At 43.1% G+C, this 16,390-nt stretch overlaps 1 protein-coding gene across 1 annotated transcript in view; it reads left to right on the top strand.

Moving 5' to 3' along the window:
- LIX1 (limb and CNS expressed 1) overlaps window positions 1-16,390 on the top strand; it is a 194,390-nt gene that overhangs the window by 125,760 nt on the left and 52,240 nt on the right. The window contains exon 4 of the mRNA XM_040421573.1: window positions 15,709-15,804. Within this exon, the coding sequence (XP_040277507.1) occupies window positions 15,709-15,804 (96 nt within the window). The remainder of the gene's footprint in view (window positions 1-15,708; window positions 15,805-16,390) is intronic.

The following is a 16,390-nucleotide window of genomic DNA, read 5'->3' as shown; positions in this document are numbered from 1 at the left end:
AAAATACATTAGTCAGCTGATTCCCTGGAGATTGGTGGGTTCAGCCAACCTTAATTTAACGTGTAGCTGCTATGGAACCACTGTTTTAATCAAGACAGAGGTACTTTCACACTTGCGTTGCGTTGTTTGATTCCGGCAGGCAGTTCCGTTGCCTGAACTGTCTGCCTGATCAGGCAAAATGTATGCAAATGAATGTCACTTTTTTCTGACTGATCAGGCATTTTTCAGACTGATCAGGATCCTGATCAGTCAGAAAAATGCCTGATCAGTCAGAAAAATGCATTGCAATACCGGATCTGTTTTTCTGGTGTCATCAGACACATTTTCAAAGGTCTGCGCATGCGCAGACCAGAATACCGGGTCCGTCAATGCAGCAATTTGAATGCCGGATGCGGCACTAATACACTCCTATGGAAAAAATTACGGATCCGGCATTCAGGCAAGTGTTCAGTTTTTTTGGCCGGAGATAAAACCGTAGCATGCTGCGGTATTATCTCCGTCCTGAAAAGTCAAAATGACTGAACTGAAGACATCCTGAACGGATTACTCTCCATTCAGAATGCATGGGGATAAAACTGATCAGTTCTTTTCCGGTATAGAGCCCCTAGGACGGAACTCTATGCCAGAAAAGAAAAACACTAGTGTGAAAGTACCCAAGTGATTCTGTAACAGTTTGTTCAGCCAAGGGGCGGTATAGACAGACAGAACATATACTGTAGCTGAGCTCATTAGCCCAAAAACACATGCAGATGCACACGAACAAAAAGAGGCATTAACCTCTACACATCAACTCATGGCTCTAGATGCACACCCACAAGTATCCGGCAACCAGTCCACATGGCATACAATGGAACACCGTGAACAGAAATCCTCACACCCTTCCTCCTGAGGACAGACACACACAAGCCCACAAACATGGTGGGCCAGTACGCACAAGTATCCACAAGTATCTGGCAACCAGTCCACACAGCATACAATGGGACACCCACAAGTATTCATGGCCAGTACGCATCAGACAGAGGTGGATGTGAACTGCTATACCAACACATGGCCCTAGATACACACCCACACGTATACAAGTATCCGACAACCAGCCCACACGGCATACAGTGGAACACCGTGAACAGAAATCTGAAAAATGACCAGCTTTAGAAGGTGATAGAATCAGACATTAGTGACCTTTTTAAAGCTATTGAAACCAATGGTATCTGAACTACCGTGTGTCACCTCAGTTAGCCTCAGAACTTGAACTATGTCTTTCACAACTTGACTAGTCTAGTGATTTATAGGCATCTTTCGGTTTCTTGCCCAACCTCCTTTTTGGAAAACTTAATTTCCTTAGTGTGCTACAGTGCCATCTCAGCTCTTAGAAGTCTGAAAACTTACTTACTGCAATGTTTGAAATACTTTTCCTCTGAAAACCAATTTTTGAATTTTCAGCAAATCCCATCATTAAATTTCCTCCAAAGCAAATATGCCGCTTTGTTTAAAGTTGTTTTCACGCTTTGGCAACTCTTTTCGATCTTTGTTGGTGTGGGCCAGTAGAGTGAAAGGTTTAGTGCGTGAACTGAAATGTTGCTAATTGTCTAGATATTACAGAAACATTGACTAAACCAGAGGAATAGTCAGTTTCCTGGCGCAGGAAATATATATTGACAGACCTGCCTCAACACAACTTTCTGCCTCCTTGTAGATACAATGATTGGACTTCAATAGTACCCAAAATAATTCACCATGTGTAACTGAATCTTAGATTGTGACAAAATGTCCCAAGAAGATATTTGCTGCACACATAAATATGTCAAATAAAGTATTTTACTAGCCGAGGAAGAAGGAAAGAGAGGCAAGTGAAGTACAAACAAAAATTTCCACTACAAAGACGGGAAATATAAAAGCACGCAGAAATGTAATAGGTGGGTTTTTTAATGTCCCTGAAATGTTTTCATTTGTGGGAACTTACAGACCTCTTAAGGACAGGCTTACTTCACCTCGAAGTAATTCATAACAAGAGGGTCTCCTGGAGCTTCGGATGCTGCAGATTTGCCAAGCTTATGGCATAGCCTTAAATGCACTTTACCTCTGGGCAATCTTATCTGAGCTTATTTCTACATTATTAGTGAACCTTTAATAGGGAATCCTTAGAAATGGAGTTTAGTATGTCTCAAGTTTATTTTTTTTATTTTTTGCCTGATTCTGTAAAAATCTTACAGAAAATAAATATCTACAGATGTTAAATATACAGAACTTTTTATATACGGCACCTGATCATCGGATCATTATATAGCAGAGCCGTGCTACTGTACAGTCTCCAATCCGCATACATGAGGCCTAGGTTATAGTTGGGCTACTTTCACACTCGCGTTTTGTGCGGATCCGTCTTGTATCTGCACAGACGGATCCGCACCAATAATGCAAATGCTTGTATCTGTTCATAACGGATCCGTTTGCATTATTCATTCAAAAAAAAGTCTAAGGCCCCTTTCACACGAGCGAGTATTCCGCGCGGATGCGATGCGGGAGGTGAACGCATTGCACCCACACTGAATACTGACCCATTCATTTCTATGGGGCTGTGCACACGAGCGGTGATTTTTCACGCATCACTTTTGCGTTGCGTGAAAATCGCAGCATGCTCCTCTTTGTGCGTTTTTCACGTAACGCAGGCCCCATAGAAATGAATGGGGTTGCGTGAAAATCGCAAGCATCCGCAAGCAAGTGCGGATGCGGTGCGATTTTCACGCATGGTTGCTAGGAGACGATCGGGATGGAGACCCGAACCTTATTATTTTCCCTTATAACATGGTTATAAGGGAAAATAATAGCATTCTGAATACAGAATGCTAAGTAAAACAGGGCTGGAGGGGGTTAAAAAAAATAAAAAATCATTTAACTCACCTTAATCCACTTGCTCGCGATGCGGGCATCTCCGTCTGACTCTTTTACTGTATAGGACCTGTGGAGAGCATTAACTATAGTTTAAGGACCTGGGATGACGTCACTCTGGTCATCACATGGTACGTCACATGATCTTTTACCATGGTGATTCACCATGGTAAAAGATCATGTGTCGTACCATGTGATGACCAGAGTGACGTCATCCCAGGTCCTTAAACTATAGTTAATGCTCTCCACAGGTCCTATACAGTAAAAGAGTCAGACGGAGATGCCCGCATCGCGAGCAAGTGGATTAAGGTGAGTTAAATGATTTTTTATTTTTTTTAACCCCCTCCAGCCCTGTTTTACTTAGCATTCTGTATTCAGAATGCTATTATTTTCCCTTATAACCATGTTATAAGGGAAAATAATACTATTTACAGAACACCGATCCCAAGCCCGAACTTCTATGAAGAAGTTCGGGTTTGGGTACCAAACACGCGCGATTTTTCTCACGCGAGTGCAAAACGCATTACAATGTTTTGCACTCGCGCGGAAAAATCGCGGGTGTTCCCGCAACGCACCCGCGCATTTTTCAGCAACGCCCGTGTGAAAGAGGCCTAAGCTACTTTCACACTAGCGTCGGGGCTCCGCTTGTGAGCTCCGTTTGAAGGGTCTCACAAGCGGCCCCGAACGCATTCGTCCAGACTTACAATGTAAGTCAATGGGGACGGATCCGTTTTCACTGACACAATATGGTGCAATTTTCAAACGGATCCGTCCCCCATTGACTTTCAATGTAAAGTCTGGACGGATCTGTCTGAACAACTTTCAGACTTAGAATTTTTTCTAAACTATAATGCAGACGGATCCGTTCTGAACGGATCCAAACGTCTGAATTATAGGAGAGGATCTGTCTGTGCAGACACCAGACGGATCCTCTCTGAACGCTAATGTGAAAGTAGCCTTAGTTAAAACGGATCAGTCTTGACTTACATTGAAAGTCAATGGGGGACGGATCCGTTTTCAATTGCACCATATTGTGTCAGTGAAAAACGGATCCGAACCCATTGACTGACATCGTTTGGCTCTGCATAGTCAGACGGACACCAAAACGCTGCAAGCTGCGTTTTAGTGACCGTCTAAAAAAACGCAACGGAGACCAAACACAGCCAAATTGATGCATTCTGAACGGGTCCTTATCCATTCAGAATGCATTGGGGCTGAAATGATCCGTTTTGGGCCGCTTGTGAGAGCCCTGAATCTCACAAGCGGACCCAGAAACGCCAGTGTGAAAGTAGCCTTACTAGAATTCTAGGGTCGATGATCCAGGGAGTTATTCTGATTGTCTGACTGGAGTTGGGAAGGATTTTTTTTCTCCTAAAATGAAGAAAATTGGCTTCTACCTCATGAGAGGTTTTTTTTGCCTTCCTCTGCATCAACTTTGCTGAATAACAGGCTGAACTGGATGGAAGGATGTCTTTTTTCAGCCTTACAAACTATGGGAGTCATTTACTAAGCTGGAATCTGCCTAAATTAAGCGTATTTCAGGTGCAGACGGTGGCACAACCGTTAGTTGCGCCGCTATCTGCGGCTTTGCCTCGCTCACGCCAGTTCTAAAATTGTGGGCGTGGCTTGGGCTAGGAAGGGGATGAGACGATAGACCCGTCTCCTCTACCATTTTCTACACCTTTTTTTTTTAACTCCTAAAACAGGTCTAAATGAAGACAGCTCAGAAGCAGTCTTACATTTAGAACTGGCACTTGAAGCGCCAAAGTTATGGAGAGACCTGCGCCTCTTCATAACTTCAGTGGATCGTCTGCCAGTTATGGGGCTTTATTAATAAATGCGCCCGTATGTTAAGGTCTCAAGAAGTCTTTACATATAGGGTTTTACTACAATCTGACTTTACATATCAGTGATAATTACTATATTTAAATGGCTAACAGAAGCAGATGCTGACCTTTCAGTTATCTGACCTGTATAAAAACATGCTGATCATCGTGTTCTCAAAGCTCAATACCAAAATCCGAGCCTCCAAACCCATCCTAGATTAGTATTTTGTGAACAAGTAGATGAAGATGTGGCGTACTCATCCTGAGTCTAGTTGCATGCCACAACCATGTAGACTGGTGCTTCCCAAGTATTTTCCTTCATTACCCAAAACCTCTTATCAGAAATTCCTAACTGCACAGGAAAACATACAGTATATGACAAGTGAAGAGATCACCACCCGTGGTAGTTAAATTTATTTTCATTTTAATACAAATACTTTTTATTATATATTTATTTAATACAAATACTTTTTATTATATATTTATTATATCTTTATATAAATGTGTTCTATATTTATTATACATAATACACATGGCTCAGTATGAGCCCCATTCACTTCTATGGAGCCAGGGCTGCGTGAAAAACGCAGAATATAGAACATGCTGTGATTTTCACGCAATGCAAAACTGATGCGTGAAAAACAACTCTCGTGTGCACAGCCCCATTGAAATGAATGGGTCAGGATTCAGTGCGGGTGCTATGCGTTCACATCACGCATTGCACCTGCGCGGAAAACTCGCTGGTGTGAAAGGGGCCTTAGAGTGTGAGCCCCACTAGGTACAGCTTGATGTCTGTAAAGCACTGTGGATTATAGCAGCGCTATATAAGTGCATAAAAGAAATAAATAGCCTTAGTTTCTACCAGTGGTGAAGGAAGCATGGTGGCCGTTTTTGAGTTTTGATGGCTGTGTATCTGGTCTGTGGCCTTTTTTACTTGCAAATTCTCAGTTTTTCCTCTTGGATAAATTGAGAACTGGGTTGTCCTGTCGTGATTTTTCTGGTCAATGGAATGTGTCCCTACTCTGTCTGCACTGATAGCACAGTGTCCAAGTATGTAGGTTCCCACCCCTTTGACAAGGAAAAAAATAGCACCCCCTTGGCAATTTATTCGTGCATTTCCATAAGGAACATCAGAGGTATGGCACAAGACAGAGTTTTAAGAAAATGTACTCCAAAATTGTGATGATTATAGGGCATGCAAATATTTGCTAAAACAGAGGAGACAATAGAGGCCTTTTAAATGGCACAAAGACATTTCCATGGGGTATAAACCAACCACTTTTGGGGAAAAAACTAAAAGTCTAAGCTCAGCCATCCTGAACATTTCTGATTAACATATTTTGTGGCTAAGAAGAAAATATCTCTTACCACAGAGCCATGTTTTCTTTAGGTTAATTATTGCAAAGAAATCTTCTCAAACGAGCCATGGTTATTTTATTCAGGTTATCCCTATCAGTGAGACCTAATCATCAATACATTGCAATCCTTCCCTCGTTAAGCCGTTTCCTGTGAAGTTTGCAGTTCACTGAAGGAATTGGCAGGGCTTTTCGTTCCTGCTACATTTAAGTATGGTAATTTGACCTTGCAGTAATAACTTTTGGATGGTGAACAGTTTGGAGAATTGCATTTAACTTCTGGGTGGCAGGTAAACAAAATTCAACCACAAAAATGACTTGCAGCTTGGAAGCTTAATAGAAGACAAGCATATACCTAAGATATTTAACTGCTTCCTTGCTTTTTATATATTAGGTGCTTTTTGTAGATAAGACATATTAAGTAATTTAATATGTACTCCCAGCAGTCCCACTTTTTTTATCAACTTGTTTCTCACATAGCATTAAATCTGCCTTAGTGTCCATTCACACTGACACCGGCCGGCACTATAATAGAATCGCCGGCACTATAATAGAATATGCCTAATCTTGTCCGCAATTGCGGACAAGAATAGGACATGTTCTATTTTTTTTCAAGAACGGAAATGCGGACCCGGAAGTGCGGGTCCGCATTTCCGGATCCGGGAAAGCACATCATGCGGCCCCATAAAAATGAATGGGTCCGCAATTCCGTTCCGCAAAATGCGGAACGGAATTGCGGACGTGTGAATGGAGCCTTTTATAATACTATTGACCTGGACATATTCTAGAGTTGTACTGTACCTTTCATGAAACTATCTTATCATGGATGGCAGCCAGAATTGTGCCAGTTAAAGGGGTTGTAGAGGATTGGAGAAAATGGCTGTTTTCTTCCCAAAACATCACCATACTCTTCCATGGGTTTTGTCTAATACTGCAGTTCAGGTCTATTGAAGTGAATGGGGCTGGGCTGCAATAGCACACACAACTGGTGGACAAGTGGGGAATTGCTTTTGGAAGAAAGCAGCTATGTAATCCTGGAGAACTTTGATCCTAAGTATAGGCTATCAATATCAGATTGGTGCGGGGCTGACTCCCAGCAGTCCCACCCATCAGCTGATTAAATGGGCTACGTTGCTGGCTCATATTATTCATATACTGTATATAATTCATTCATAGTTTCAAATGACAATTTTTTTAGTTTTGCACCCCTTACTGGTTCCCCATCATCTTTTTCCTATTATCTAGTGTTTAAAGTGGCTTTTCAGGTGGCTTATCCTCAGGATGGGCTATCATGATGTGATTGCGAGGGTCATAAACCCTGCACTCCTGCCAATCACTTCATTGGGAGTTCAGTAGTTTCAGTGTCATCTTGATTATCAGAGCTACTGCAGATCAGCTGATTGGTGGGGATGCAGGGTGTTGGACCCCGCCGATCAGATAGTGATGGCCTATGCTGAGGACAACCTCTATAAGACCTAGGGTCATCAATAATGTGTTCTAATATAGCACTGTAATGATATTATTATTATTATTATTATTATTATTATTATTATTATTATCTTAGACAGTTTTTACACACACAGATAATGGATACAACCCAATAACTAGTTATCAAGACATTAATTTGAGCCAAACCATTCACCCATGGACACTGAAACAGGAAATATTAAAATTGAAAAAACACTCGGTGATGATGGTTTCTGAATGGTCCATAGTGAAATACAGCTATGATCCTACAGCGCGGTGAATGCAGCTTATCCTAGTATTGAGAACTCTTAGTAGGACAAACTTTCCACATTGAAATACCTATGTAGCCTGGATTTTTAACAGGAGGTTACCCTTTAATATTTCACAGCACTCCATACACATAACTGCTAAATGTTACATTCACAGGAGGAACTCCATAAGCTGTGTACTGTTCTATGGAATGATGTGATTTATATACAGCCATACAATTAAGCTGTAGGCTACACTGGCCAGTGATGGGGCAGCCTCTGACAGTGCCTTGGTGAAAAGATTTCTTACCAGTAATCATGGTCATGGAATATACACCCAAAAGTTACAGATATTGTAAGGTCACGCACACTTTTGCCAGTATTTTTTTAACTCTAAATGTGTTGGAAAATTTATAGCATCTGAATCCAGCAATATTAACGCAGTGCCGTTGAAATATTTATGCTGGCTTTTAGATATCCCAGAGGAAAGTCGCGCCCAGAAGTCTACAAAGGGTATTTTTAAGCAGAGAAATCTTCATAAAAATGATTAATTACTTAAAATTGCCATCCAATACCAAGCAGGAATAAATCAGCGGTTAAAAAGGAGCCATGACGTTCGCATTTAGCTTATTTAATTCGTATGATTCTCAAGTGCAGTTTATGAATATGATTTAATAGGTAACGTGATGATTTGGAAGGATCTCAGTGCTGCAAACACGAAATCGTCTATACATGGGTGCAGAATGTTTTCCCTGAGTTATAGCTTGAGATGACGTGAAAAAAACGTTAGAAAACCCAAGGGTTAGTTATTTTTTTTCTCCATTGTATATAGGCGGTGTCTGTGAACACTAGTCACACTAGTCATGATTCCTTGGCCATATACCTTTTAGCTTTAATAAATAATAATAATTATCTAAACAGCCAAAATCTATTCCTTCCAACTGCCCAATACTAATGTATGCTTAGCTCGGTCAAGTGTGCACATGTTTTGCAATGGGGAGAGAGGCATATCTCCAGTAGGAACAGAGGATCTGCTGCTGTTAGGCTAGAGTTGAGGGACCCCCACCCATTAGATAATCGTCCAGTACTGCTGAAATCGGTGGGTTTGGCCAGCTCACGTCTAATATGCATAGGCACCTTTACTCCAGAAACCGGGGAGTAGCCATAAGGGGTGCAGAGGCAGGAGGCACACCCATAAGAAGACATCAGAATTATAAATGGCACATGGTACAGTAGGTGGCAACCCCTACATACAGGGTAATACAGCGCCACATACCTCTTACATCCTGTGACATCTCTTTGATGTAGATGTTCTCTTTCCTCATCTTCTCCTTTCAGACCTTCAGACCAGACCACCATTTTTAAGCCATTTCTCGTCTCTGCAGTTTGACAAACAAAATCTTAGTTTACTACTTTTCCATCATCCTCCCATCTTCTGGACAAATCATCCTACCACCCCCAATATTGTGCCACTGTGCTCCCCAATTCTATACTGCAGAAACGGATAAACCCCCTGATAATAGTAGTCCCATGCAGATAGTGCCTTTCAATAATTTTTGGCACACAGTGCCCTAAAATAACTGCGCCCAGCAAATAGTGCCCCTGACACTAATAGTGTAAACATAATGTCCCCCAAAAATAATTGTGGTAAGCTGATACTGTGCCAAGGTGCCACCACAGTAATAGTGCTCCCAAAATTCCCAGGAATAAATCTCTGCTAGAGCACACATGGTAGTAATAGTGCTCCTACAGTGCCCCCAACATGTCCCCACTGTGCCCCAGAAGTAATAATGCTCCCATAGTGCCCATACTAGTAATCATGTTCCCCATAGACCCCCAGTAGTAATAAAGCCCATCATAATGCCCCCAGTAGTAATAATTATACCCAGTTGAGCTAATGTCCCCATAGTGCCCCCATAATGTGCCAGTATAAAATACCCCTATATAGTGCCCCCAGTAAATGCCCCATAGTGCTCCTCTCCCCCTTCTTCCTAGTGCCCCCCATAATGTACCAGTATAAAACACCCCTTCTTGGTGCCCCCCATAGATGATCCCTTAGTACTCCTCTCTCCCCATCCCCATAGTACCCACCATAATGTGCCCTAGTATAAAATACTCCTATACAGAGCCCCCCATATAAAATACCCCTTCTTTGGGGCCTCAGTAGATGCCCCCATAGTGCCAGTAAAAAGTGCCACTAATAATGTACCAGTAAGAAGTGCCCCCATAGATGCCCCCCAATGTGCCAGTAACAAGTTCCCCATAGATGCCCCCAGCCCCCAATCATGTGCCAGTAAAAGTGCCCCCCATAGATGCCCCCCAATCATGTGCCAATAGCAAGTACCCCTATAGATGACCCCCAATCATGTGCCAGTAGTAGTACCATATCTAAAAAAATAAACACATACTTACCTTCATCATGCTGGCAGCGATGCGATGCAGGCCTCTTCCGACCTGTATCCCACACTGTACAGCTCAGGCGGCACGATGACATCATGGCGCAGCCTGCACCGACCTCTGATGGACTGCAGGCACTAGGCCTAGTGCCGATCAGAGGAAAGGGGAAGGGAGACGCCTCCCCCTTCCCTGCTCGCCGCAGCACTTCCATCTGTGTCAGATGGATACAGATGAGTATGGAGATGAGCGCTTCCACAATGGAAGCGCTCATCTCCCTGTGCCCTGCTGCCACCCCCCACGTCACCAGTGGCCAGTGGGGCTCAAGAGGCAGCTGCCTTGGGCCCCCCCAGGAGCAACTGGGCCCGGGGCAGCTGCCCCTTTTGCCCCACGTTAAAGACAGCCCTGCCTGTTACCAGGGTTAGACTGGCCCACCAGAGTACCAGAAGATCTTCTGGTGGGCCCAGGCTAGGGGTGGATTGGTCATAGACCTTACAGGGAAATTTCCCGGTGGACCGATGCCCAGGGGGCCACCCAAATCCCCCTCTCTGCCGCTGGACGGGTACATAATGAGCTTTTAGTAGTAATTAAAACTGTAAGAATGAAGTACACATGTACCCAGCCAATTCCTGCACATACCCTCCTGAAATAACCTAAGCCCCCTGCTCCATAGACAACTGGAGGAGGAGGAGGACAGAAGATGGTAGCTATTGATGGCCAACACAGAGGGAAAGCTTTTGGGGCAATATATTGTGCTGCATTGTGGTATATGGTATGGTATTGCTGACCCCTCTTACTTATGTTGCCCCGCCTCCTGTAAATTTAGACAATCCTACAACATGGGACCACTTTTAGTTTTTTTTACAGGCCCTTTTTAACTTCCCAATCCGCCCCTGGCCCAGGCTCTTATAACAATAGGCCCCAAAGGTCCAGGAGAAAAAAAACCATTTGGTTGCCTTTAGAACCAATCACTTGCCAACTGGGTCTTTTTCTTTGATTCAACACCTATTAAACGTTACTGATGATATAGAGGTTGGGCCTTGAGATTTATTTCCTCTGGTGGGCTCAAGGTACCCCAGTCTGACACTGCCTGTTACAGATTTTGTTTTGGAGCCTAGGAGCTTCAGGTGATACCTCTGACCTAAAGAATACTTGTATGTCAAGAGGATCAAAGACTGCGATAATACAGTATAAAAATATACAGCGTAATCTAATATTACAGAGTGGAAAAAGTAGAGCAAACAACCGCTCATCCAGCACTGCACAAGTCCATATGTATCCAAACAAATAGGCACAGCAGGGATGATTGTGTATGGGAAAATCTATGCTGTTTGTTTTTTATTGTCTTTTCCATGAAGAATAACATTTTAATATGGAGGGCGTTTCACGTTTTATGTCCCAGTACAACACTGTGAAATGCCATTTGATGTTTTCGATACTGGCGTACTTTCTAACGGATCAAGAGAATATTGGATGCACTTTAATGGCAAAACAGTCTAATCACACTGGAACAGAAAGAAATTGTACATGAAGCTTCTTCCCCTAAGCTCTATATAGTTTAGACATTTGTTGTTCCAGAATGAGTTTGTTCCATCCCTTTTACAGCTGGCAAGTTGCTAGTTTTATATTTGATATAAACTGGAAAAAAATATTGACTCCAAAAGAGTGAACTGAATTTAAAAAAGACTTAAAGGGGTTTTTCTGGTTTGTATCAACATGTTTTAAAATAATCATTTTATTTAGGTAGTTTAAATTTTGTAATTTCTTTCTTAGACTACTTTCACATCTGTGTTTTTTGCTGGATCCGTCATGGGTTCAGCAAAAACGCATCCGGTATATAATACAACCGTCTGCATCCGTTCAGAGCGGATCAGGTTGTATTATATTCCAAATGAACAAGATCATTAGTCAATGGGTGCCGGATCCATTTTTTTCGTGTCCCAAAAAAAATTGTTCCGTCATCATTGACTTGCATTGTGTTTCATGACGAATCCCTCTTGATCAGTATCCCTTGACGCAATCAAAAACGTTGCTTGCAGCGCTTTTGTGTGCGTCATGGGAACGCAACGAAACGGAACGGAATGCATTCTGGTGCACTCCATTCCATTCCGTTCCGTTTTGTCCCTATTCACAATGAATGGGAACAAAACTGAAGCGTTTTCTCCGCTTTAGAGATCCTATAACGGATCTCCATTGCGGAAAGGGAAAGCTTAAGTGTGAAAGTAGCCTAATTTCCTGTGATGTTATGTCCATGGACATGTCAAAGCAGCAACGGGGGCAGTGATAGGGGAGTGTCTATGTAACTAGCTGGTGGGAGGAGCTATAAACTAGCTGGGTGTTAGTGGCAGTGATGGGGGAGTGTCTATGTAACTAGCTGGTGGGAGGAGCTATAAACTAGCTGGGTGTTAGGAGCAGTGATGGGGGAGTCTGTATAACTAGCTTGGTGGGAGGAGCTACAAAGTAGCTGGGTGTTAGAGCAGGGTGTATGTAACTACCTGAGTGGGAGGAGCTATAAAGTAGCTGGGTGTTAGGGGCAGTGATAGAGCAGGGTGCATGTAACTACCTGAGTGGGAGGAGCTATAAAGTAGCTGGGTGTTAGGGGCGGTGCTGGAGCTGCGGTAGAGAAAGGAGAAGTGCATCATGGGATTGGTTGGATATAGCAACAGGAAGTGCCACATACAGGATGGAAACAAAGCAGAATGATTTGTTTACATGGTGAAAACGGGTCAAAACAGTCAAAATGAAAAAAGCATAGGCGAAATACTGTATACCATAAGCCGTAATAATCACTTCAAAGCCCTTTAAAGATGAGCCACATTAAGGAATATATTACAGAACTGTATAAATGGCTGTACAGTGCATCTCAATAATAACCTGCAGACCTGGGCAGAAGTTTGAATTTCTGTGGTTGCCCTGTAGACCCCTCAAGAAGATACATGTCCCTGTTTACCTGTCAGCTTACCTGTCAAGGCAATTGTGAGCGAATTAGGCCCTAAGCACACGGCAGAACCGCATGGATGGAGCCACGAAGCACACAAGGTCCCAACATTTCCATACTGTGGAACCGTAGGAACACCATCACCATGAGCCACTACATGGTGTGTATATACCCGTGTATTATAAAATATCTCCATAATATAGCACCAGGGCAACATGGCACATTTGTTTTCCGATCAAAATTAGGCTACTTTCACACTGCCGTTTCTGGGTCCGCCTTTGAGATCCGTTCAGGGCTCTCACAAGCGTCCCCAAACGGATCAGTTTAGCCCCAATGCATTCTGAATGGATAAGGATCTGCTCAGAATGCATCAGTTTGCCTCCGTTCATCCTCCATTCCGCTCTGGAGGCGGACACCAAAACGCTGCTTGCAGCGTTTCGGTGTCCGCCTGGCAATGCGGAGCCAAACGGATCCGTCCTGACTTACAATGTAAGTCAATGGGGACGGATCCATTTACATTGACACAATATCGGTGCAATTGTAAACGGATCTGTCCCCCATTGACTTTCAATGTAAGTCAGGACGGATCCGTTTGACTTACACTTAGGCCTCTTTCACACGGGCGTTGCGGGAAAATGTGCGGGTGCGTTGCGGGAACACCCACGAGTGCAAAACATTGTAATGCGTTTTGCACTCGCGTGAGAAAAATCACGCATGTTTGGTACCCAAACTCGAACTTTTTCACAGAAGTTCGGGCTTGGGATCGTGGTTGTGTAGATCGTATTATTTTCCCTTATAACATGGTTATAAGGGAAAATAATAGCATTCTGAATACAGAATGCATAGTAAAATAGCGCTAGAGGGGTTAAAAAATAATAATAATAATTTAACTCACCTTAGTCCACTTGATCGCGCTGCCAGCTTCTCGTCTGTCTCCTTCTTTGCTGAACAGGACCTGTGGTGAGCATTCATTGCAGGAACAGGACCTGTGGTGACGTCACTCCGGTCATCACATGATCCATCACATGATCTTTTACCATGGTGATGGATCATGTGATGGATCATGTGATGACCGGAGTGACGTCACCACAGGTCCTGTTCCTGCAATGAATGCTCACCACAGGTCCTGTTCAGCAAAGAAGGAGACAGACGAGAAACCGGCAGCGCGATCAAGTGGACTAAGGTGAGTTAAATTATTTTATTTCTTTTTTTAACCCCTCCAGTGCTATTTTACTATGCATTCTGTATTCAGAATGCTATTATTTTCCTTTATAACCATGTTATAAGGGAAAATAATAATGATCGGGTCTCCATCCCGATCGTCTCCTAGCAACCGTGCGTGAAAATCGCACCGCATCCGCACTTGCTTGCGGATGCTTGCGATTTTCACGCAACCCCATTCACTTCTATGGGGCCTGCGTTGCGTGAAAAACGCAGAATATAGAGCATGCTGCGATTTTCACGCAACGCACAAGTGATGCGTGAAAATCACCGCTCATGTGAACAGCCCCATAGAAATGAATGGGTCGGGATTCAGTGCGGGTGCAATGCGTTCAACTCACGCATCGCATCCGCGCGGAATACTCGCCCGTGTGAAAGGGGCCTTATACTTCTAAGGCCCCTTTCACACAAGCGTGACGGATTGGCTCCGGATGCGTTCAGTGAAACTCGCACCATTTTGCAAGCAAGTTCAGTCAGTTTTGTCTGCGATTGAGTTCAGTTGTTCAGTTTTTTCTGCGTGGGTGTAATGCGTTTTGATGCATTTTTCATGCGCGTGATAAAAAACTGAAGGTTTACAAACATCTCTTAACAACCATTAGTGAAAAACTCATCACACCCACACTTGCTTGCGGATGCGATGCCTTTTTCACGCAGCCTCATTCACTTCTATGGGGCCAGGGCTGCGTGAAAAACGCATCATATAGAACATGCTGCGGTTTTCACACAACACAGAAGTGATGTGTGAAAAACAACGCTCATGTACAGAGCCCCATTGAAATGAATGGGTCAGGCTTCCGTGCGGATGCTATGTGTTCATGTCATGCATTGCACCCGTGCGGAAAACTCGCTCGTGTGAAAGGGGCCGAAGGGTGCTGCAATAGGACTCCTACCAACTTCATATCTGTAGCAAGCTGTGATATGGCCGTGAGCGCGAGGCCTAATATTTGATGATGGAACTGCAAGACCAGTGCATAGAGTTTGCACCTACGCTAACTTGAGCTGTTCTTCTTATACACTGGGCCCAAAATTGTACATAATATTTCATGTGAGGGGTTACTAGTGATTTATAAAGTAGTAGATTTATGTTCTTATCATGAGCATAGAAGCTCTATTTGATGTATCCCATGATCTTATTAGCCTTTTAGGCCGAATGCACACGAGTGTATTACTGTAGTGCAGCGGCGGCATGAAGCGCACAGCGTCATAGCAACCAATGACGCCGTGCGCTCCTGATCTGAACAGGAATCCAGCCCGGCATACCACGGACCACTCTCGGCCGCGGAACATGGCCGTGTGCATTCGGCCTTAGCAGTAGCTGCTAAGTATCCCCTATATCTCTATAATGAACTTTTTTTTTTCTTTTTTGCATTTTACAGGGCAATGTAGACGATGCCGATGACCCAAGTACAAGCATTGGTGCCTATCATCATATGTTGGAGGCTAACATTGGAAGGACTATGCTGGAATTCCAGGTCAGTAACATAAGTAGTATCATTTGTGTATTTCTTTATTCTCATAAAAAATTTCACTTTATTCCAAGGACCAGCCCAAAAACCAGAACAGTCTGATAACGTATACAGAAATAAAAGATATAGGACTGTTTCAGGAACATATAAAACACCAAATGGTTTCAAGATATTGAATATACCTCAGATGTGTGAGCAGGGAGCCTATCTGCATTTCATCTGATTTTCATTATCTAATTATTACAATAAGTCTGAATTCGTACAAGGATGTGAAAACCAGGGAGTCAGTGTTAGATTGTTATAAGGAGGACATCAGGGTTTTTCATTTGACATGGCGTAAATATACCCATCAAAGAAAGTCTCCTAGTTGTGATGCAGCAGTGGTGAGATAGCTTTTCAATACAGATGTTGTAACTTTAACTGAGCAGATGAAAGATCCTCACCACATTTTTGGATGAGTACTGAATCATGTGATAAATATTAAATACTATATTTTATTAGAAGCCGAATTTGGAGCCTTTATTTCAAATGTTTCTTGTCATAACCTCACATTCGAGCAGGACCATGGTCATGGACCGTCACTGATTTCCAG

Source organism: Bufo bufo, chromosome 2 (genome assembly GCF_905171765.1).
Source record: "Bufo bufo chromosome 2, aBufBuf1.1, whole genome shotgun sequence".
Lineage (NCBI taxonomy): Eukaryota > Metazoa > Chordata > Amphibia > Anura > Bufonidae > Bufo > Bufo bufo.
The sequence above is the reverse complement of the archived record's forward strand: the minus strand, read 5'-3'. Positions and strand labels throughout refer to the sequence as shown.